General features: G+C 46.8%; 1 protein-coding gene across 4 annotated transcripts in view; it reads left to right on the top strand.

Annotated features, from left to right (window-relative positions):
• Positions 1–23,204, top strand: part of LOC143026464 (uncharacterized) — a 564,398-nt gene that overhangs the window by 471,823 nt on the left and 69,371 nt on the right. For 3 of the 4 annotated variants that reach the window (XM_076186903.1, XM_076186902.1, XM_076186901.1), the window contains one exon: positions 15,223–15,372. The exons of the other annotated variant lie outside the window; for it this stretch is intronic. In XM_076186903.1, coding sequence (XP_076043018.1) covers positions 15,223–15,372 — 150 coding nt within the window. The remainder of the gene's footprint in view (positions 1–15,222; positions 15,373–23,204) is intronic. 4 annotated transcript variants of the gene reach the window in all.

Here is a 23,204-nt window from a genome sequence, read left to right as displayed (position 1 = left end):
TCCTCCTCCCTCCTTCTTTTCCCTTTTCTTCCATCCTCCTTCCTTCCCTTTTTCCTACCCTTCTCCCCTCCCTTCCCTGCTCCCACTCCCTCCTTCCTCCTCTTCTTCGCTCCTTCATTGCCACGATATCACGCTCATCATTCACGACAAATTAATTGACGAAGTTAGGTTTAGTAATTCCCGACTCGTATAACTACGATAGGTGGTAGGCATATTTAAACTTGTGAAATATAATGATGTTATTCATGTGTACTAGAAAAGCAAATCGTGTGTGTTTGAAGTTAAGCCGAGTACACCCTGAGCCTAGTGCAGCGCTGCATGAGGCAGTTGGCAGTGTTGAGTGCAGCGCCTTGTGTCCACACTGTCACAACTCCGGTGTGCTGCAGAACCTGTCGCCTCTGGACATTGTCGAGAGAAGAATGTGTGTCCTTATAGTCCAGTTCACATTTCATAGTGCGTGACATTTCTGCTTTTATTACTTCGAAACTTGTACGTCTTAAATCCCTCTACTTGTACTTCTTGCATTTCACGTTTCAAAGGCAAGGATACTGCTGTAGTGTATCTGTAAATACGAGTATTGCTCTTTGTTCGCTCGGATATAGCCGCCATCCGGGAGAGCTTAGCCCCGTTGCGTGAAATTAGAAGTTATGAATCGCGCGGCGCATTGGAAAAGCCCGCGCACAACACCACAGACAACACGTTGAACAACGTGTTGGTGCTGCGCGAGGGTCATTGTGAACGGGCCTTTAGTCTACTTTGGGGGTAAAAAAGAATGTTGAGTACAGCTTCCTCAGCACCTCTGAAAGGCATGTGTTCAGTCGTGTTTGATGGCGGTAACAAGTTTGAGATGCGGGCATTTGAGTATGTCTTGTTTGTTTCTTATCAAGAACAGTTGTCACTCAGCCTTGGATATTTTGCTGGAGTTGCGCACGTTTTATACACGAAGAATTCCTTATGTCCAACTGATGCCATAGGTATTCGTAGTGATTGAAAAAAGTCCTTTTCGCTGAGTGGTATTTTGTGACATTATTAAAACTGTATACCGCGTATGACTGGATGAACTCCGAATATCAGCTTGATTGGGGTACTTTGTACGAATGTGTGTATACTGTAACACCATTTGATGACTTTGATGAAGAATTCTTGTACTTTTTTCTCAGGCCTCTCTTGATCCATCACACCATAATAACCCTGTATTGTTTAACCGCTGTTCTTCTGGTCCCTCTCGTGCTTCAACCCACTTTGTCTTCAGCGTCGTATCTACCCCCCCCCTCTCTCTCTCTCTCTCTCTCTCTCTCTCTCTCTCTCTCTCTCTTTTCTTCTTCTTCTTCTTCTTCTTCTTCTTCTTCGTCTTCTTCTTCTTCTTCTTCTTCTTCTTCTTCTTCTTCTTCTTCGTCATTTCTTCTTCTTCTTCTTCTTCTTTTCTTCTTCATTTCTTCTTCATTTCTTCCACAACCACGCAACTTCATCTCTCTGTTCTCCAACGTTGAACCCTACCAAGCCAAGCCCGCTGGAGTGGTGCTGGCCGCATTTCCCCTTGCGTCCTCCTATTCACCCTCGCTCCGCCTATTACATGGGGGAGGGGGCGACACTTCCCTAGGGAAACCTGACCCTTCTAGAGCCTTCTCCCATTCGTCTCCCCCACCTCCTCCTCCTCCTCTTCCTCCTCCACATTCGTTCGTTACTGATACTCGTCTTCGGCATCTTTTCCATCTCCCCAGTTCCTCGACCTGTATATCTACAGTTCACTGTTCTTCTTCATCGATGCTTTTCTGCACTGTGTTGGTCCTTATCGGCAGCGTTTCTATGTCTCTGTTTCACCTCTCCACATCACCACTTCTTTCGATGTCGCTTCGTCATGACACAGCGTAGGTCGCCACATCACTTAATCCAGGGCCTTCATTCTCGTCTTGCCCTCAGCACTTTCTTCATCACATCCCCGGGACACACATACACACACACACACACACATACATACATACATGTATGCATGCATGCATGCATGCATTTGTACATACACACAAATGCATGCATGCATTTATACATACACATACACACACTTGGGTCTCACCGCACCGCATCTTCTCGTTTGATTACGGATCAACAAATCTCAGTTTCGTTTTAGAAACTGCGCCAACTCGTAGCCTCCCTTCCCCTTGACCTCTGCTTTTCACTCCAGGCGTCTCGTCCTCATGTGCTCCCTCAAGTTCCCAACACCTCATTGTTTGTTCCCGTGCGTCTCATCAGCTCCCTTAAGTCCCAATCTTTTACAGTATTCTCGTTTTGTTCTCGGCCATTTCCCCATAGTCGTCCTCAATTTGGGATCAACGTGACCCAGAATGGGGAGGGAGTGCACAAGCGGGGCCACAAGCCAAGAACTAGTATTTATTGGATGCTTGACTGTGTTCATTGTTGAATAGTGGTCCTTATGAAGCCAAAGAACAGCAGTACATAAAGTATGGGTTACATGAGAAAACAGGTTGAGAACGTATTTTAAAGAATATTGACTTGTTTTTTCAATGTATGGTGCAGCTGGGTTTTTAGTTTACCCAAAGCACATGGGGGTGTGGGGAGGCCTTATCTGTATACAAACACATTAGGTACTAACATTAGTATTGATTGGGAAGAAACCAGATGCGAAACCAACATTAGAGGGAGATGGAATAATGGGTTGCTCTTGTTACACGTACATGCACACAATTCCTTCCATAGTTTGCACGTTTAGTTTCACCATTCATGGGATCATGAACACGGATGTTATCAGTACGTGGTGTGTGTGTGTGTGTAGAATGTTTGTGATAACTGACAAACAAGAAGCAACTGTCCTGAAATTAATTTATTTTTGTGAAGATGGCTTAGCACAGTGACCCGTAGTGCTGTTTTGTAGCGAATTCCTGTCCCTTGTCGAGAATCGTTCAATTAAGATCGTGAAACTGGAGGGGAATAACTCTTTTGCCAGCGGCGGCAAGGCGGCAAGAAAGGTTGAGTTACATGTCAATGAATCGATTGTTTTTGAGTGAAAATAGGCATCCTCTCACAGAGGCCAAAGTGGTAAAACCCCTCCCCCAGTTAACACGTGATTTGGCGAAAACGCTCCTTTATTGTTTTCGTCATTGTTGACAGTGGCTTAGATAGAGATGTTCCGAATGTAGACTCATATAAGTGACTCGATTTCTTCGTTTCACGAAGTCGTTCGACTTTGCGTAACGTCCTGGGAAGACCTTTCCCGAAGTAGCAGTGGCAGGCTTGGAGAGTTCGTTACCGCTGACCCTCGGTGCGCTGGATCTTCGTCTTGTATCGTTCGGGGGTGGGCTACGTCCGGCTTCCAGCGGTAATAAATTGGATTATTTTAAGTGCTCTCTCTCTCTCTCTCCTCTCTCTCTCTCTCTCCTCTCTCTCTCTCTCTCTCTCTCTCTCTCTCTCTCTCTCTCTCTCTCTCTCTCTCTCTCTCTCTCTCTCTCTCTCTCTCTCTCTCTCTCTCTCTCTCTCTCTCTCTCTCTCTCTCTCTCTCTCTCTCTCTCTCTCTCTCTCTCTCTCTCTCTCTCTCTCTCTCTCTCTCTCTCTCTCTCTCTCTCTCTCTCTCTCTCTCTCTCTCTCTCTCTCTCTCTCTCTCTCTCTCTCCCTCTCCCTCTCCCTCTCCCTCCCTCCCTTCCCCCCCCCTGAATGGGGTCTTGGTCGGTAGACTATCCTTCATAACTGTGGTTACCCCTCGTTTGAAAGAAATCGCGCGGCGGCAGAGACCCTAACCCGGAAAGCAAGTCAGTGTTGAAGGGGCTAGTTTCTTCAGACCCACAGGTTCTACTGATGTGAATAGAATTTGACTGTATTGAGCCAGAACAAAATCTTACGTGTTAGGGAAAGGATTAACGGTTTCGATGTCATCCTTGTCAGAGGTGCTTCGTGCTTCGATGTGTCTTCAGTGATCTTCAGCCCTCGTTGCACCATCTGCGTACCAGTTTGTTATTTGTTTTATTTATTATTTTGTATTTATTTTAAGTATTATTTTATGTTCATTTTGAATATTTTGGGGGTTGTCATTGCTGAGGAGTTCTTCCGTTGGTTTCCTTTTATCATGTTAGCCCTAGTTGTTCGCAGCTTTGTTGGATGAGTCATGTAAAACCTAGGGACGTCGGGGTGGGGTGGGGTAGGGTAGGGGTTAGGGGGGGGATCCGGTGATGCAGTCTTGTCTCCACTAGACCTCCTACCCCCTCACTTATTCCCTTCCTCCATTTCCTCCACATCCTCCTTTCTTTTCCACTTCATTGTTCGCTTTCAACCTCATTCTCTCCCTTTCCTTATAGCTCCCATCCCTTCTCCTTCCCTAAATAACCAAAGTTGACTTTTTTCGTTTACGTTTGTGTGCGCGAATGTGTCTTGCAAATTTACCACAGGCGCTTGCGGTCGTATCAGAACGTTGGTGGATGGTTGGAGTTGGTTCTGGTTGGAGAGTGCTGTATTTGCATAAAATCTTTTTGAGTGTCAGATCATTGAAAGGGTGGTTGTGGCGTTTTCATGGAAATTTTCTCATTCACGTGTGTGTGTTTGGGTGGGTGAGTGGATGCATTTATTGGTTTAGCGGATGTGTGTGTCGGTGTCGGGTGGGTTGTTGATCCCCGTTCTGGGAAATCATTTAGTGATATATGACTATACATATACCCATATCTCGCCCACAAGCTCCTCAATTTCCTAAAGAAATATGATCATCAAAGCTGTATGGCTCATATTTTTCCAAGAAGAGTATGTGTGTGTACATACATACTTGAGTGCATGCATACATACATATACATACAGTACATGCGCGCGTATATGCATATATTGAAGTAGATATCACACAAAACTATTCGTTCCTTCTTTGTACCCCCGCGGGTTTTTGCATGACTTTTCACTTACCTTATCCAAACCCAAAAGGAAGTTACAGTTACTTATTCGGAACTAACATCCCAGAGCCCAATGAAGTATATAGAGGGAAGCCCGACTTTGGAGTGCGGGGCGTGTGCAAGGAAACTGTGACTTGGGGTATCATGCACAGGGAGATAATGAATACGTAAGACCACAAGCTTCTGGTTGGGTGGAGGGTCTGGGTTGCATATAAAAATAAATGTTGATCGGCGTTCCCATGATTTTTCGGTTAACTCATGTTCAGTGACGGTCATAAGATGAATTGAACAGAAGAGACTGTTCAGGTTAGCCTAATGGACAGTGATACTTGGTGTTACATAAATATTAGAAAATCTTAGGAGAATGCGACCGAAGCCTCCAGTTTTGGGGAGTTCCTAGCGTGTTCACGTCTGCAGGGTCGCAGTGCTCGGCCCCGGTACTAACAGTGGCGAATCCCGGTACCGGATACACATGATTGAGGTCACGGTATGTTGCGTGTGCAGTGGTGGCATGAACGGGACCCGAGCACAGCGTCAGGTGTGGACCGTCCTGGCGAAATAGGGCACAACCCGCAAGTGGTGGTGCCGTTGTGATAATGGCCGTGGCCAGCTTGTCCGTTTCATATTCATGTTGTGGGGGGAAAAGGGTTTTTTATGTTGCCTATGTTCCACTCGCGCCCATGGCGTTCACCAAGGTGAATGGAATCGTTTTGCGTTAACCAAAACAGTTCTTAAATGTGTATTTGATGTAGTGGGTGTGGATGTGCTGGATAGAATATTTACTTGCGTAGGTATTTGGCTGCATAAGCTTTAGAGAATTGAGGTCGGACTCACCACGTTTCATATGACCTTTGGTTCATCTCACAATTTAGTTTTTTGATCCTAGGGAGCTGTGGGTGCTGCACCTTAGTCCCTCGGGCAAAGGTGCAGCACCCACTGGTGGTGTTCCTCGCGTGCCTCTTCCTCGTTCGCCTGCATGTGTTGTTTTGTGTCGTTGTTGCCCTCTCAGTCCCTTAGGTGATGGTGTGCGTTTGTCTTGTCTCTTTGCAGTGATGAAATTTAGCTTTGAATTCACTGATGTTTGATTGTACCAATATTTTTCTTCCACATTATTATTCCACGTATCTATACATCTCTATTGAAAGATATTTCTCAATACCGTTCAACCACTTTTTTTATCTCTTGGTATTTATTTGCGTGTGTCCCTTTCCGCGCGTTTGTGTGCATGTTTGCGCGCCTCCGGATGCATGGATGTGGGTGAGACTGGCGGACTGGGCAGGCCAGACGGACGTGTTCCGTCCCCTTTTGCGTCTGGCAACGCGTTGGTTGTAGCCCGAGGACAAGCTGGTTCACGACTTTGACACGCCATCTCAGATAAACTTCCACCCTGTCCTGCCCCGCCCACTTGCTCTGGGACCCTGGGGTTGCCTGGCAGGTCCGTGACCTCATGTTTGACTCCTGTTGCCCTCTGGCATACAGTACGTGCTGGGCCAAAGGGCGGCTTGCTTGCGCGCAAAGAGGCGGATGTGCTGAGGACGTCAAGGTAGTGGTGCAGTGCGAAAGGTCAATTGGGGCTGTCCTTTACTCTGTGTTTTTTTTTTATGATTTATATATTTATTTATTCTCGGGGGCCTGTCCGGGCACTCCTATTGCTCAGTCACACGCAATTCATTTATGAATGCAGAGTATTCCACGAGGGGAAAAATCAGGTTTATTTTTAACTTTGACATTTCCCCATTCTAGACTCCCACCGGGCTGACCCGCAAGTCTCGTACCCTCTTCATCTGTCTTTCAAAATGATCAGTTCTCTCTCTTAGACGTTAGTGACTTCAAAAAGCGTCAGTAGTTTACTTTTATATTTTCTAGTTTAGTAGTCGCCCTAAGACCGTGTTAATGTTCAAACAAACTATGGGAGTGCTAAGTTACACCGTTTATTGAAATATTCATTGATTGCAGACTGACGTAGCGTTGCTGTCTCAGTCCATATTGATACATGTGTGGGTGCCATTGCTATTATATAGATACTTTTTATTTTATTATGAATGGGGAAGGAAAGCAGATGTGTGTTTTTGTGTGCCCCCTCACATATAAGTAGGAAAAACTTGTGTGTGTGTGTGTGTGTGTGTGTGATGAAGATTGGAAGTGGAAGCACGCAGGAGCAGCATGATCCGTTTGCATCAGAGGCTGTCGGGCGAGTTGTCGATTGCATAAAGAACGCATACGTACCAGTGGGCATGACGTGGTTTATTGCTTCACCGTTAGGGTCAACATCTGGTGAAGAGCTGGAGTAGGAAAATTGCGGGTAAATGTGAACATACATCTTGCATGCATGTGTGATTCCCTGTTGTCTTCGACCATGTGCAGGACTCTGGATCGGCAGCTATTACCTTCCTGGATGAGGCCTTAGAACTAGTATGTGGCCCGATCTGTGGGTAATGCGCACGCACGCGCGCACACACACACACACACACACACACACACACACACACACACACACACACACACACACCTACCTCCCTCCCTCCCTCCTTCCTCAGCAGAACAAGGTGCTGTCTTGGAGTGCTGTGCTTTCCAGCCCTAGAGTTTTCTCAGCTGAATAGAGTCGCATGTCAATAGACTGAACCTATGCATAGTTCGTCCATGACAAGGAAAGGGTTATTGGGGATAACCGTTGCCAGGGTTGTGTGTGATGAGTCAAAGGGTCGTTTGTTCGGTTAGCGAGCATGACTGGGCGATCGACCTCCTCTTCTTCATCTTTCTTTTCCTCCTCTTCATCCTCCTCCTCCTCTACCTCCTCATCCTCCTTCCCCTCCTCCTCTTGTGTATGATGCGGCGCTTGGGACCCCGGACGCAGATAGAGTACCGGTATGTATTGTGGTGGAAGAGAAGACGAAGACAAATCCCGGAAATAAAGTGCGGAGATTGCAGTTCTTACTGAAGCTCTTTCTGTTGTTGGCACTTGGGAGTTTTTGCTTCAGTTCAAGTTTAACGCTTTTATTCGTTTCAAGTCGACCGAATAGAATAGCCTGGGGTTAATGAGAAAATAGAACAAAGCGTACGTAATTGTAGTGAAGGAGGCGAGTAGAGGGAATTGGAGTACACGCACAGCTGGGGTCCGTGGATGGGGGCTTTAAGGTTACTGGGTTCGTGTGTGTGTGTGTTTCTCCACAGTCTTGGATCTCGTGTTGGTCTTGTACGAGTGTGTGTGTGTGTGTGCGCGCACACGTGTGCGGAACGCGTGGTCAAGTGTAGGTGGGAGGAGTGTGCATCTGTCCAGCTGTCAAGTGGGCGCGGAAGGTCACGAAGATGATGAAAGGCGCCCCTGCGTATGGTTTACGTAATAATTACTGTAATTGGAACGCCCGTTTGGTTCGCACGGTATGAGTCCTTAAATCTGTTCGGTGAACGAGTTTCTGAGGGCTCTCAGCTGAGCATGTGAATGGAAATCCATAGGGTTGTGTGCTGTTCAGAAGAACAGGGAAAATAATCACAGGCACACTAGAAAGCGCTGAATGGAAAAATAACGAGTTTCGTACGAATTTAAATGTATATGATTAATCCTGGGTCTATGGCTAACTCATGTTTGGTGAATAAATTAGTGTGTGAGAAGGGGGAATGTGGATGCTTGGAGGGAAACTTGTTTCAGAGTAACGGTCGAGGTGGTTGGGGTCTTGGTACCCGTTGCCCCAGGTCTCATGCAAGAGGCCGCGGCTCCAAGGCTCCGTTAACAACCACTGGACTGGCCTATGAGACGCCCGGGGGGAAAATACTGTGTTGTCTGGGTATGGATACGGTGTGGCAGTGTAGGATATTCCTTTCAAGGAGGAATGGTAAGACTCCAGGTAAGATGGGAAGAAAGGAGAGGAGAGAGAGGTTATCACCTAGAGATGGCATAAAAGTTGAGGAAAATTAATTTTGATTCACGTCTTCTGGAATGGCCCGAGAGTACGATGTTGGACCGCTGTAGAAAGCGAGAACCTGGTATGAATATTATAATTTTTTTCTTCACGAAGGAAATATATAGATTGCTTTCTATATAGGAGAGAAGGGGGGGCGTTGAGGACAAGAGAATTATTTTATGTTTGTACATTTCCACGAGGAAAATATATACTTTCTATACAAGGCGGCGACATGATAAACATTTTCTTGTATTAAAGCTATTGAACTCCAGAATTGTTGGGCGCATAAGGAACGAATTTAGGTCCCATAGAACCGTGGACTTAGACGACTGGATTAGAAGGGAAATGTGGATCGAACTGGGTAAGAACAGTTTGCACGTGAAGTTTATTTCATCGTCATGGGAACGAAAGTTTAGTACTTCGCGACGTCTTCAGTTCGAGAATGTTTAGTTACATTGCATGCAGACACGTGTACTAGGAATTCAGTACCGTATTGCAAACTAGGTGGTGGAAGAAGCTTTCCAAGAAAAGGGTGAAGACGGGTTTCAGCGGGATGCACACAAAAAATATTGTCATTGTCTTTATTTGTTTGTTTATTTGTTCTTTTATTTATTGTGGGTTGTATATAAGGACATTTCTTATCCCACATGTTTGTTGATAAAGAGAGAAGAAAAATAATAAATCCTGTTCCAGAGAGCACAGGGGATTGAGACAACCCATCACTGTTACATTATCATTATTATTATTTCATAAATACTTATTTTATTTTTTTCTATTATTTTTTTTGTAACTCGATGAAAGAATGTTGCAAGGCTGGTATGTCGGTATGTTACTGAAGTTGGAATATTGACTACATACTTGTAGCAAATGCGGGGTTGTTTTTTGTACGAAAAAAAAAAGTTCATCGCTTTGGTGTAGCGCCTTGTGTAACATCGAAGTTAGAAGACTCGGTGTCTTGTTACCGTGAAATCAAATTTGGTGATTAAATCTGTTTTATTAATGTTCCTGTTGTGTATGGGGAATGATCACGAGAAGGAGGAATGGGTTTGGTTAAATGTATTTACTTGTACCAAGACACCAATACGATGTTTCTTTCTTGCGGATCCGTCCGGTGGCCGTTGGCGGTTACATTGGGGCATGTGCGTCTTGTACGAGAGACCTGGGGAAACGGATTGTTTATTTACTTGATCCTTTCGCTGTGCTGAATCGGGGAAGGGTCTGATCCCTCGGCTGAATAAACTCGCCTGTCGTCGGAAACTGATTTTCAAGTCAGTAGCTGTGAAAAGATAAAGATTGAGTTACGTTCCATGTTAGGTGTTTCTCTCCATAGTTCAGTCCCCCCACCCCCGTTTTTATATTCATGAGGGAGATGTGTGTGTATATATATATATGTATATTATCAGGGTTGACAGATTTGAGTAAATTTGGCGTAGGGAAACTCAGAATGACAGCGGGGGTACTTTATTCCCTTACGTTTCGGCCTTCCTAAGAGAGAATGACAAACGTACATACATCTCGCCTTATATACAAGAGCAATAATCCCCCATGACAACCAGCGAGACATAATCCCCGGAGCTCTTGTATACAAGGCGAGATGAATGTACGTTTGTCATTCTCTCTGAGGAAGGCATACAGCCGAAACATAAGGTAATAAAGTACCCCCGCCGTCATTCTGAGTTTTCCTACACCAAATTTGCTTATATATATATATGTGTATATATATATATATATATATATATATATATATATATATATACATATATATAGATATGCACCGATTATTGTCCACGTGCAATTTTATTCTGACGTCAGATTGATTTATTCAATTGAGGTCAGTCTGTTTTCCCGATCGACTGGGACCCCTGTCTGGGTCCCCTCGATGAAATTAAATCGTCAAGCGGTGGAGGGGTCAAGCATTTAAATGTTCACAGTTTTTCGGGACTCAGCGTAAACTGGTACCAGACGTCTGAGATCTGGGTCCTGCGTTACCGGTACTCCATCTGAAAACCGGTACCATGTCAGTGGCCAAGAAAAATCCACGGCAGATGAGTTTATTGACCATGGATCCCTGCATACTAAAGTTGTGGATTAGGTTGGGGTTCCTCACCTTTTGTAAGAAGAGGGTGGATGTTCTTGGTGTAAAAACTTGACTCTTTCATCCTCCATCAGTCTGTGTGTTTGTGTGTGTGTTTGAAGACCGTCTCGCGAGCCATTTGCAATGGGAAGGTGTGAATAAAGTGACGCTGGTGCTGCTTTTAACAGGAAAAGTTTGTTCATAAGTTGGCAATAACTTCTGAACGCCTCGGCGCGGCGTGTCGGAGATCTTTAGGACTAAAAGTCGTTTAAGGTGCCCAAGGTTTGGCTGCGAGGAAGATAAAAGTTTTATTTAAATTGTTTTTGTTAATGGAGGAGGGTGCATATTTAGGCTGTCACTAGGTTTGTTTACACCTCTGACGCCCATGAATGTGTGCAGACTTTTTTATTTTTATTTATATATATTTTTTTTTTTGAGGTGGGCGCCTTGTGAGTACATGACAAGTTCTAGGAGTGAGTTAGTCGTGGTAATATTCAATGAATGTTAGAGGCATTGTCGGGCGTCTTCAGTATTTTTTTATCCTTTGTCCGTAACTTCTAGAACATATGCACGCACACAAGCGTATGCACACACACACACACACACACACACACATACGCTCACACACACACACACACACACACGCACGCTCACACACATACACACATGCTCTCGCACACACACACACACACACACACACACACACGTTTTTAACGTAAGCTCGAAATCTGGCGTGTAAGTAAAAGATGAGCCAGGGGATTGCGTGAGAAGTCTTCACTCGCTCTGTATTTCTTGGGACTTCACAGCAGGTGTGGTGTTTGTCAAAGTCGGACGCTCAAGCTGGAGTGGTCTCTGGCTCTGCAAACGTGAGGATGACTGCAACATGACGCCGAGGCACAAGACTACAATCAATCAGTTGCGGACTCGAGTTTCTCTGACCAGAAACCCACAGACCCATTGTAGCTGGCAGTGGTATACGATTCCTCGTATAGATCTCGCTGGGAAGGAACGTTGAACTTCTGTCTATTTTGTTAATGTAGGACTGATTTTGATGCCACTGACTAAAAGGAGGCGAGCGTGGGAGGAGGGGGAAGTGGGAAGTCGCTGGTTGTCCCCCGTGTGTGAGAAGCTGGTGAAAGAATTATGTAAGTCTCCAGATCTTGGGCTAGTCCGGAAATAGAGTGCCAGGCGTAGGAGTTGCATCTTATTGTAGAGATTAAGGTGTTGGATAGGTTTAGACATTTGTCACAGGGAGGTCATGCTTTCCGACGCCCGTCTTGCAGGGGCATTACCAGGCACCCATTGTTTGTTCCAACAGGACTACATACCTGTATGAAGTGTCACTGGTAATTGAGGTCTCGTAGTTCATCGTTTAAGTGGACTGAGGGACATCGGCAATTGAGTTTGATACCTTCAGCACGGGGACTGATTTTTTGGTGGGGTGGGGGGCGTTTGGCAAACGATTCTGTGGAGTTGAGGAAGCGGACACTGGCTTGCAGGGGATCTTCATAGATCGAGACTTCTTTGAAAGACAGAGTTCGCCCTCCTCCCTCCCTCCCACAGTTACATAAAATCTAGTGTTCTTAGCCAGGACTGCATATAGAAAGTACGTCACCAGGTTGAATGGGATGATGAGGACTAGTGTGAATGCCGGGAATGTGACACCACAAGTAAGGGGGAGGGGTATTTCGTAGGTGTGATCTTACACTTGGAAAGGGGAGGGCAATTACTTGGAGGATCGAGGTTAAACAACTGGAAGTTTCGTACGCAGCCTTTGATATAAATCCTTTCGCTATGGGTAGTTTTACCTCTGTCGAATAAAATAATCTGACGCTAGTTAGACGAACCACGCCAAATGCATCGAAAGGAATAATCGAGAGGACTTGGGCATATATACAGAACCAAGCTCGAGTAATTATTCCTTCACCAGTTCTCGTGTAGTTGACCCCATTGTCTCCCTTCTCAGGTGTGATGCATCTCAGATTATATTCCTTGGATGTTTACGCTTTTAAATAATAATAAAAAAAGTCTAGTTACTCGTAGGAGGTAAAGCAATTTGTTGCACTTGAAACCAAGTGTACACTTGCAGCGTCTTCGGGTAACGCCAGAAGGAACGTAAATTTTTTTACACCATTGATAAAGACCCCCCCTCCCCCCCGCTATGGAAGAGGTCTCATACAGCTGAATGAAAGGATAAAGTACTACTCGACATGGAAGGGCTGATTGTGATTGCAACAAATAGTACTGGCCTTGGAATTCCTCAGTTCGGGACTTTCTCTCCCTCACTCCTCCTCTCCTCTCCTCTCTCCTTCATGTCTCCCTCTCCCTTTCTCTCTCCCTCCCTCTTCCTCCCTCCCTCCCTCTTCCTCCCTCCGCCCCCCTCTCCCCCCTTTTTTTTTCTCTCACTATCACTCACACACACCCTATCTTTGTCTTTCCCCCCCCCCCTCTCTCTCTCTCTCTCTCTCTCTCTCTCTCTCTCTCTCTCTCTCTCTCTCTCTCTCTCTTTCTCTTTCTCTTTCTCTGTTTGTGTTGTGTGTGCGTCCGTCCTCCCTCCCTCCCTCTCTTCTCGCCCTATCTGACTTCTCCCTCCTCCAGAGATTGCTAAACGAACTGTTGTGTACTCAAAGAGTATGTATAGAAAGAACTAGCGAGGCTAGTGAGGCTGACGTCAGCTTTGTGCTCGCGAATTAACCTGATTTTGTAAAGATTGGCTCCTTGGTGTTTCACCAGGAAACACGTAGGTTGCATGGCAAAGGTTGAAGTGTATATCATAACGAACGGGAATACAGTACAGGCAAATGTGTTTGGATCGTGCTGCATATGCATCATTGTTTGTACGTTGCGCTCAGCAGACTGACATAAACTTTGCGTTGGATATGCACACTTGGAAACGTTCCTCTCGAACGCTTTCATGCAAAGTGGGTGCGCGCGTATAGTCAGGTTCATATAGCGAATGTAACGGACTGGCTGGTGCTGCTGGTGCCCCTGTTGCTGCTGCCCTTGCTGCTGGTGCTGCTGAGTATTCCAGGGACGAGTGGCGGTTTTATTGACGCGAGGCTGCTTTTGCTGCAGAGTTGCGGGTGCGCGCTTGCTCGCTCGCTCGCTCGCTCGCTCGGCAGCACTACCAAGGCTGTAGGCGGGGCTGGAAGCAGGAGGGGGAAGAGAGGTGGTAGGTGAGGGATGTGGATGACAGTGAAGCTGGAGGTGGGGAGAAGGGGAAGGGGACGGTAATGGATGGTGGGTGACGGTGCAGTTGGTTAGCGGAAAACCTGAATGTTTAGGGGAGTGGTAGAGTTGGGTGTTTTTGCCCCATGGTGGGAGGAGAGGTTGGGTCGAGGCGAGGGGGAAGGGGGGAGGGGAGGAGTAATCAGAGTGGTGGGGGTGCGTGCAGGGGTGGGGGGAGCACGTCAAGCTTGCTTGAGCAGAAACATGAACACAAGAGACCAGTTCTGCTGGCGCCTCTTAATGGCGTTTGTAGCTTGGCAATGGCTTAGGTGTTGATACATCAAGTTGCCGAAGATTAACAAAGAGAAGCCCCGCGACGAATTGGGCGATTCCGATGTTTCAGTTGCTCCGTTTGGTCCCCGGAAATGCTTCTTGGGTGAATAGAATAGACAAGTCTTAGAATGATGAACGTTGTATCATGTTAGCTTTCTTTAGGATTTTGGTGGATGAGAAGAAGCATGAACGGAAGGAACCATGTGGGTTAGGCACTTGTCTCGGGCGGCGTGTTTGGCCGCTTCAGCCACCCCCGTGCCAGAAGGTAGACAACAGCCACCGCCGCCACCGCTCTTGTTTCCACCCTCCCCCGTCGTCCTTCATCCTCGAAGCGGCTCCAGCTGAACGAAAAACTTTAGGCTCCGACGTGACACGACGAGGGCGATGAAAGCGGCGTCGGTGACTCATTGCTGTAATAAGCGTGCATAAAGGGGAGAAAATGGTGTGGAGGACATCGGGTTCATGTGACCATACGAAAGCCTGTATTTTTCAGCTCACGCGATGAAGACATTTGTTCCATTCCGATTCGCGTCTTGTTTTGGTTCCATTCTTGACCCTCCACGAGTGAAAAGGAACGAAATCCTGTGATGTTAATGACAACCAAATGCAACATTGATGTACCATTTTGAAATGTTTTGAACCATTGTTATTTTAAGATTGTATTATTGTTTGATTTATCCCCACTGTTAACTCCCCGTGTAATACTAAAGAGGTTGAGATGAATTATAAACCCTTTAGTTCCCCATGAATTGACATGGGGGTAATAAAATAGCCTGGCGGCAGCCAGAGTAAGAGGAAAAGGTGACACACGGTACGGAAGGAGGGAGTGTTACACACGATTCTCATTTTTTGTTTTGTCTTTTATTTCCAGGTAAGTGCGGCGCAGGTGTACGGTGGTGACGCAGTATCGCGAGGCGATGTGGTTACGACGATGGTAAGACCGTGGACACCGGGCCGGGACTCGGTCGTCTACACCGGGTATCGGGACAACACTCGTTCCTGGGCCGGGGCTTCGCGTCGGGTAGGTCCTACTTCCGTTTGTGCACCCGTCTGTGTTGTCTGTCTGTTTGTCTGTCTCGTGTTTTCGTGTGTCTGTGTTTGGCTAGGCCAGAAACCCCCCCTCCTTTTTCCACCCCCAACTACCCCTCGCCCTCACCCCAACCCACCCTTATATGTAGGCATAGTTGCTGTGAGCTGTTTGTTGGTGTGCGCGCGATTGTAGGTTCTCCCTCCCTCTCCCTTCTCTCCCCCGTCACCCACACCAGGTTGGTGTGGGCAATATCCTTGTATATTCTTGTGTGTGTTCTTGTGTGTTCATGGAATATAAATTGGTGTTGTGCATAGTATATCTTAAATGTGACGTGAGATTGTTCTCGATGACTGTGATCCTGAAACCATCCCTTACTCTCTCTCCCTCCCACATCCCTAAACCATGTTTATTATTTTTTTGGGGCTCAGAAATTTGTTTGAACAGAATTTAGCATAAACATGCCTATCTTTTGTATTGTTATGGTAGAGATCGTAGTGTTCACAAGTGTGTGTGTATGTATATATATATATATATATATATATATATATATATATATATATATATATATATATATATATATATATATATATATATATATATATTTCCATGCTTGCAAAACTGAACCATTTTCATCAGTAATTAAATACATGCATCGATGACGATGGTAGCTCGTTTATCAAACTATTTTTTATTTATTTTTATTTTCCTGAGGGCAGTTTCGGAACTAATTGTATTAGCCAGGAAACGGCATGGGGTGTAGGCGGCATGTTAGACTCGTTTGTGAAATTTCTATGCATATATAATACATTGTGTGTGCGCGCGTGTGTGTATGAATGTGTATGTATTCATGGATACATGTGTGCGCGCATATTTAACCAGTTGCTATACCTAATTGTAGTATACAGGAAAGGAAGCAGCGCTCGTGGATTCTGTCTCATATTCTTCACTTACCATATTTGTGTTAGTGCGCGTGTGTTCATTCAGCCGTGTCAAAAATGATCTCGCAGTAGTTTGTTAGATAAAGTATTGATCCTTAAATGGCGGGCGTTTCTCATCCGAAGGAAGTCGCTCAGCGTCAGAAGGAAAAAAAAAATGGATCGCCGCTGTTTCCAGGTTAACTGAAGTGTGGCTGTTTGTCGGCGAATATGTCATCGTTAAAGGCTCTCGTTGTATCCGCGGCAGAATTCGACCAGAGGATATAACCGTCGAAGAATGAAGAAAATACTGTTTGTCTTTAGTCTCCTCCGTCCTAATTCCCCGTGTCCGAGTGCCACGCGTAGGTCCGGACGAGTCGAAGTCACTGGATGGATGCTGGCCTTGATACTGAAGCCGTTTAATCCCGTGTCCACAAGATGAACGGTGGCCAAACGCAACCTTGAGATTTCGGGAGCGTTTGTGCGCTTGTTTTATGTCTACGGCCGCGGGTGGGTCATTGCGGTTAGTTCACTAAGAGAATGGGTTCTTGGTTTGGTTTTAGGTTTAGGATAAGAGTGACTTAGGCCGGCCACAGTCAATACAGTGACAGTTGTTTGTGTGTGTGTGTGTGTGTAGGTCAGTGTTAGGAAGACGTGTGTTATGCAACGGAGATTATTTTGTCAGCAATAACTAGCGCTTCTATCCTTGGGGAATTTTTCTTGCTGAAGGGATGGGAGTCAGACATGGTAAAGTAAACATTTAAGGAGTGTAGCAGAACAGAGGGAGATTATTCTCCGATCACAAAATAATGCTGCGTGTCTCTGGTCCGTAGGGATTTAAGGGCGAACTTCCTCCTGGAGGGAGTCTCGGTCGGTGGAGTTCCACCCTGTCCTTGGGTGGATCAAAATCCACAATGACCTCACCGTTTTGAAGTTAAAAAGGAGATTAAGCAGATCAGAGTTAGGGACCATCGCCCCCGGGGTGGGGGAAAGGGTTTGTTACGCGCTTTAAAGGTTGATAGGTGGAGATTGACTGTCGCAAGTGCAGTTAGTGTGGTGAGAACAGAGTTGCAGTGGATGGGAGTAGCCTTGGTGTATAGGACTTGGTCCCTCGCGTAGGCCGGAAAGATCAAATGCTCACGCCATGAGGCCCTTAGTTGCAATCGAGGTCGTCAGCTTTGCTCGGGTTAGTAGGTCGAGTTGTATTCGGCAGTTGGCTCTAAATCGACGGAGTTTGGGCATCTCTCATCTCTATCATCTCTCACTCTCATCCCTCATCTCTCTGCTTCCTTCCTTTCTTCATTCTTTCCTTTTCCTTCCCCCCGTTGCGCTTCCATTATGGTGCCCCATCATGGTGACCCATCACCGACCTTCATGGACTGGGGCAAACAAAGCCCGTGGGATTGATACTTCACACAAAAAAAGGGGGGGGGGCTCCCCTCGCCCCGCCTTCCCATTTTCCATCCCGTTTGCCTTCATCCCTGTCCCTACCCAGTAAAATGACAAGTAGCTCCCACGCTACCTCTGTTACAACAACACTCGACCCTGTCTCCAAGCTTTTGTTCGCACAGTGACTTGTTGTTGTAGTGCTACCACGTTCGCCTGCTTACTTGACGATCGGAGTTCTGTCCCCCGCCCAGAACTGAAAAGCATCACTGCAAACAGGCAACCCGTGTGTGTGTGTGTGTGTGTGTGTGTGTGTGCGCGCGCAAGTTCACATATTTACTCATGGTCCAGAGTACGTATGAGCTCTGAGCTCTCATCCTGGAGAGTAATAACTGCCGATCACGAGTCCAACGCGCGGTATAAGGCTATTGTGAATCTCTTTCTTACACAAACACGCCTACTTCCTCTTCCTCTCTCCCATCCGTCTCTCACCCCACCTTCCCTTCCCTTTCACTTCCGTCTTTGCTCTCTCGTCTCCATTAACTTTTTTTTTTTTTTTTTTTTCATCCTCTTTGCCTTGGCCTCCTCATCCACCCGCCTTCCCCCGGTCCTCCGTCCTCTTTGCCCTCCCTGGCCAACCTCTTGGGCCTCTTGTCCGTACCACATTCGCATTCTCCGCATCTTCTCTTCCTCGTCCTCTTCCTATCCTTTTCGTCTCTTGTTCCAGTTCACGCCGCCCTTTCCGCGCCAGGTTTTTTTTCTGCCCGTCTGCTGTTCCCCATCCGTGTTTGCCCGACTTCCCCTCCCTTGTAGTGTATCACGAATAAACACTTCCTTGATGCTGATTTCATCCTCTACACATTTTGCATACTTATTTTTGCCCTCCCTTTATCTCCCTTACTATCACCCCCTCTCTCTTCCTCCCACCCTCCTCCTGCTGCCCTCTCTCCCCCCCCACGCGTCCCTCCTTCTCCTGCTCCCTTCGTGTCTCTCTCCCTTCTTACCTCCCTCCTCCTCTCCCTCTCATCCCCCTCGCTCCTTCCATCTCTCTTGTTCTCCCTCTCTCTTCCCATCCGACTCCATTTTTTCATCTTTCTTTACTGCGTATTCTCAGTCTTTGCTTTGACCTTTTGTCCTCAGTTGAACGAGTTTGCATCTTATTTTCCGACTTCCACTTATCTTGATGTGTGTTCTCCCGTTACCGAACCTCGTTGTTTATTTTCTCTTCTTTCCTTCATTCTGCCTTGGCTGTGCTCTTGTCTTGCCGCAGCGAAAGAAGCGGTGCAACGAACAGTCTTGTCGTCCGCCTTACATACCTCGTTCCCCATTCGTTGTCCTCGCGTATCTCATTGAGCTTAATCGCACCCTCGCCTTGTCCACGTCACTACCCCCCTCCTCCTCCTCCTCCTCCTCCTCCTCCTCCTCCTCCTCCTCCAACTCCTCCCCCTCCGCCACCCCCCTCTGTCCCTTTTTCGTCGCCTGTCTCCCCACACCTAAAACCCTGTCACTACCTCTTTCCTCGTCCCCTTCCTTCTCCTCCTCTTCCTCCTCTTCCTCCTCTTCCTCTCCCCACGTTTCTTCTCCACTTTCTTTTTCCACCTTCCTTCCCCTCCCTCCTTCCCTTCCTTCCCCACTTTCCTTCTCCACCTGACTTCCTTTCCTTCCTTCCCTTCCTTCCCTTACTTCCCTTACTTCCCTTACTGCCCTTCCTCCCCTTCCCTTCCTTCCCTTCCCTTCCCTCCCCTTCCCCTCCCTTCCTTCCCTCCCCTTCCCTTCCCTTCCCTTCACCCTTCACTTACCATACAATCTTCTTTTCCATCGCATGTACCTTCCCCAGCATTTTTGCCTCCAGTCTTCGGTCTCCTCCCATCTTCATCCCAATTTCCTGTCCCGTATCGCTTCCCCTCTCCTCTTCCTTCCTCACCCATTTTCCTCCAAACTACTTCGAACTCTTGCTCTTCTTGTTCCTCCACCTCCTTCTCTACCTCCTCTTCATATTTTCCCTCATCTCCCACCACCACTACCACCACCACCACCACACTGCCATTTTCCTCCTCCTCCCCCCTTATTCCTACTCATCCCCTATCCTTCTCCTCTCCTCCTCCCCTATCCTCCTTCCACTTCGACTCCTCTTTCTCCTTCGCCACTCGTATTCCACCCGTCTCCTGTCTATGTAACTCTAAACCACCACTGCTTGACCAACACACATTCGCCACCACATTCACCACCATGTATGCACGTCCGCCCGACCGCCGGCCACATTTCTGCAGTGCATCATCACCACCACTAACACCACACGACACCACTATTGCCTCTGCAAAGGCCCTCGCCACCATCATCACCACCACCACCACACTTGGTGTATCGTTCCACGCGCGTCCAATGAGTGGTGTGGCGCAACGGTATGACGACACGGATGCATTGGATAACGGTGTTGTGTTCATCACATTTCTGCTTCGGCTACCGCATTGGAAATGACGTCATTTGGGGTGGAAGGCGGAGGGGGTTGGCCCGGGGAGCGGGAGGTCAGAGATGGGGCAGAGGGATCTTCTTTGTGTGCGATGATCCATATCTGTTAATTGCTGCTGCTGTTGTTTCTTACGAGGCTGTTGCTGCTGCTGTTGTTTCTTACGAGGCTGTTGCTGCTGCTTCAAATGCTCCAGCTTTGGGGCATGAAGGAGGGTAGTTAGAGTTGGGGTATAAGGGAGGAGGTGGGAGGAAAGGAGAGTGGAGAAGAGGTAAGGGACGTTCGGTGGTTGGTAAGAACGCTGGACAAGCAGCTGGCTGCTCCTCGTGTTGCAGCTAGATGGCATCATGTTGACGCCGGGGTTTGTATCTGGGCAGACTTCTTCAGGGGAGGTCAGACAAGGAAATGACGTGTCAAGTGTTGGTACTGCAAAATGACCCATTGTACTTGACGGCGACGGTACTCGTCGAGCTGCAAGGACAGTGATTTTGTAGCTGAGTAGTCTTGTTGACATGTGTTGGAATGCTTTGTTTTCTTCGTTTCCTTTTGAGATTGGAGAAAAGCAAACGAGGGAAGGAGCAATGTCATGCAATTGGTATACATACAAAAACAACCCCTCCCTTACAAAAACATAACCCCCCTCTCTCTCTTTCTTTCTCTCTCTCTCTCTCTCTCTCTCTCTCTCTCTCTCTCTATATATATATATATATATATATATATGTGTGTGTGTGTGTGTGTGTGTGTGTGAGTGAGTGAGTGAGTGAGGTGTGGTGTGGTGATTTGGTGTGGGTGTAGGATGAAGAGCGTGACCCAAGTTGCTCACTGCCGAAATGAACCTAGGCTGATGAGTGATATGAGAGTAGTGTTTGCCCGGTGGTTTTCATTTAGATGGCTGCAGATCAAATATGAAAATTTTATGCAAATGGGGCAATACGTTTCCCCTTTTTGTTAAAGTACCGATAGTGCCACCACAATACCACACAACGCACGTTTCAATTTGGTGCCACAGTTCCCTCTGTATAAACTCAGTGTTGTTCAAAAAGGGCCTGCTTGCACAGCAGTTGAATTGGCTGAACATAGTCACCTCTGCGGCATGTGATCTGCTTGGCCCAGGAGATATACTTTGGTATATTTATATATGATTTACTGAGCTGAGTGTGATGGTGGTCGTCGTTATCGTCGTCAGCGAGAGGTCTTATAGATGGGGCGAATGTGTATCTGGAAGATTTTAATTGTTCAGAAACACTATATAAAGTGTCGATGGAATTGGAGAGGACTCGTTACCACGCAGAGATATTGAAGAAATTACATCCAGTCCGGGGAATGGATTGGGGAACATGGAGGTACGAGTAGGCGCGTAGCAGGTGCTGGTGGTGTTGGTATGAACACATAGTTGGATAAATAATTAATGATCAGCAAAATAATGTGAGGTAGTGGGTCACAGTCTTGGTTCATCGCTTCGGTTTTAGGGACAGCTCCTAATCTAAATGAAATAGATTAATTAATAGCTTCAGCAGTGCTTGCAAATAACGCCCGAGTAAAAGTCAATAAAGTAAACTTCAGTATTAAAGGAGGGTTATGATAGTAGTGATAGATTCACGTTGAGGTTGGTTAACCACAGACAAAAGTGGAAGCAACGGACCGTGAAGGAAAGAGATTAAGAGGTTGATTTGAAGTTTGATGAGTTGAAACTGCGACTCGTTCATTTTGTAGTGAAGGATATGTGTGTGTGTGTGTGTGTGAGAGAGAGAATGTGTGTGTGTGTGGTTGGAGAGGGGTTTGAAGGGCAAGGTGGCACGGGGCAGATAAATTTATGAATGGGGATGATTGGTGATAATGAACATGGAACTGCGTAGTGTAGGCCGTATGGTCCCTTGCAGTCTCCTCTATTCTTATTCTATGATTGTTGTGGAATGGTTGTGTATCGTGCGACCTACAGGTGACTTACCTGGTGACTACCAGACGCCCGAGTGGGAAGTGTGTGGCACTGGGAGGGGGGGGGGGTGACACCCGGCCGAGGTGCCAGCCAGGCTGGTGATGAGGCGAGGGCAGCAACAGGGGAGGAGAGTGGGGGCCAGCTGAGTAAGATTGGCGTTAGCGGGAAGTACGTTTGTAAATAAGAACAACGCATTGAGATAGTCGAGGGGAGGATAACTTTAACACCTTCGTTGGAGTGGCTACCCCGCTTGAATGAATCAGGATGCTGACCATGAAGGGAATCTTGTATGCCTCCGTGTAGGAGACGTTGCGGCGGTGATCAGACCTCTTGTGGTGACGAAGTCTTGAGTGGGAAGACGACCAACAGTGGAGGTGAAAGTGCGCCTTATCAGGGAATGCCAGAGTGCCAGCGACCGCTATAGGGTCATGCATACAGCATAAATAGGTATTTCCCTGGTGGTCGGTGACCACACTGATAGCCCCTTTTTCAGAATTCTTTGTGTCTACGGTTCATTGATATTTGTCTTAAGGATTCTCCTCCTGTGTTGTGGTGGTGGCACGAAGAGGGCTGTAGGTGTAGCAACTGGAGCTATTTTGGTGGAGCAGCGTATGGGACAAGGCACGGCAGTAATTGTGTGCAGCGTTGATTGTGGTTATAAGAAGTATAAATCTGCGTGATTGCAGTGCGGACCAAGTGCGGTAGTTCTCACGGAAGAGAAATAAGGAGAGACTTGCTTAGTTATGAAATTGGTTGTGGTTTGTGCTGCTCGTTGTAGTTGTGGCTGTGGTCTTGGTTGGTTGGGGTCCGTAAGAAAGTTGTTAAACGGGCTCCCGATCATGCGTTTCAAAGGAAACAGTTCAGTCCTGAGGTTTGGTATTTGTTCACTGCTGTTCGTCGTAGGACTGTTCGTGTTCACGGGTAGCTTGGATACAAGCTACAGTCGACGGGTTGCATGTGTTGCGGTCTTGTATTGACGTTCACTAAAGGTCACCACTTCGCTCCGATGCAAGTCTTCCTCCTCTTCTATCCTGTGGTCTCTTGACTGAAGAGTTTGTTCCGTCAGTATTTCAGTGACTTCAGTGTTTTACATTCCAAAAGTTAACATGAGCTATTTTTT

This window comes from Oratosquilla oratoria, chromosome 6 (assembly GCF_046742065.1).
Source record: "Oratosquilla oratoria isolate Oo_2021 chromosome 6, ASM4674206v1, whole genome shotgun sequence".
In the NCBI taxonomy this organism is placed as follows: Eukaryota; Metazoa; Arthropoda; class Malacostraca; order Stomatopoda; family Squillidae; genus Oratosquilla; species Oratosquilla oratoria.
This window is presented reverse-complemented; position numbering and strand designations above follow the sequence as displayed.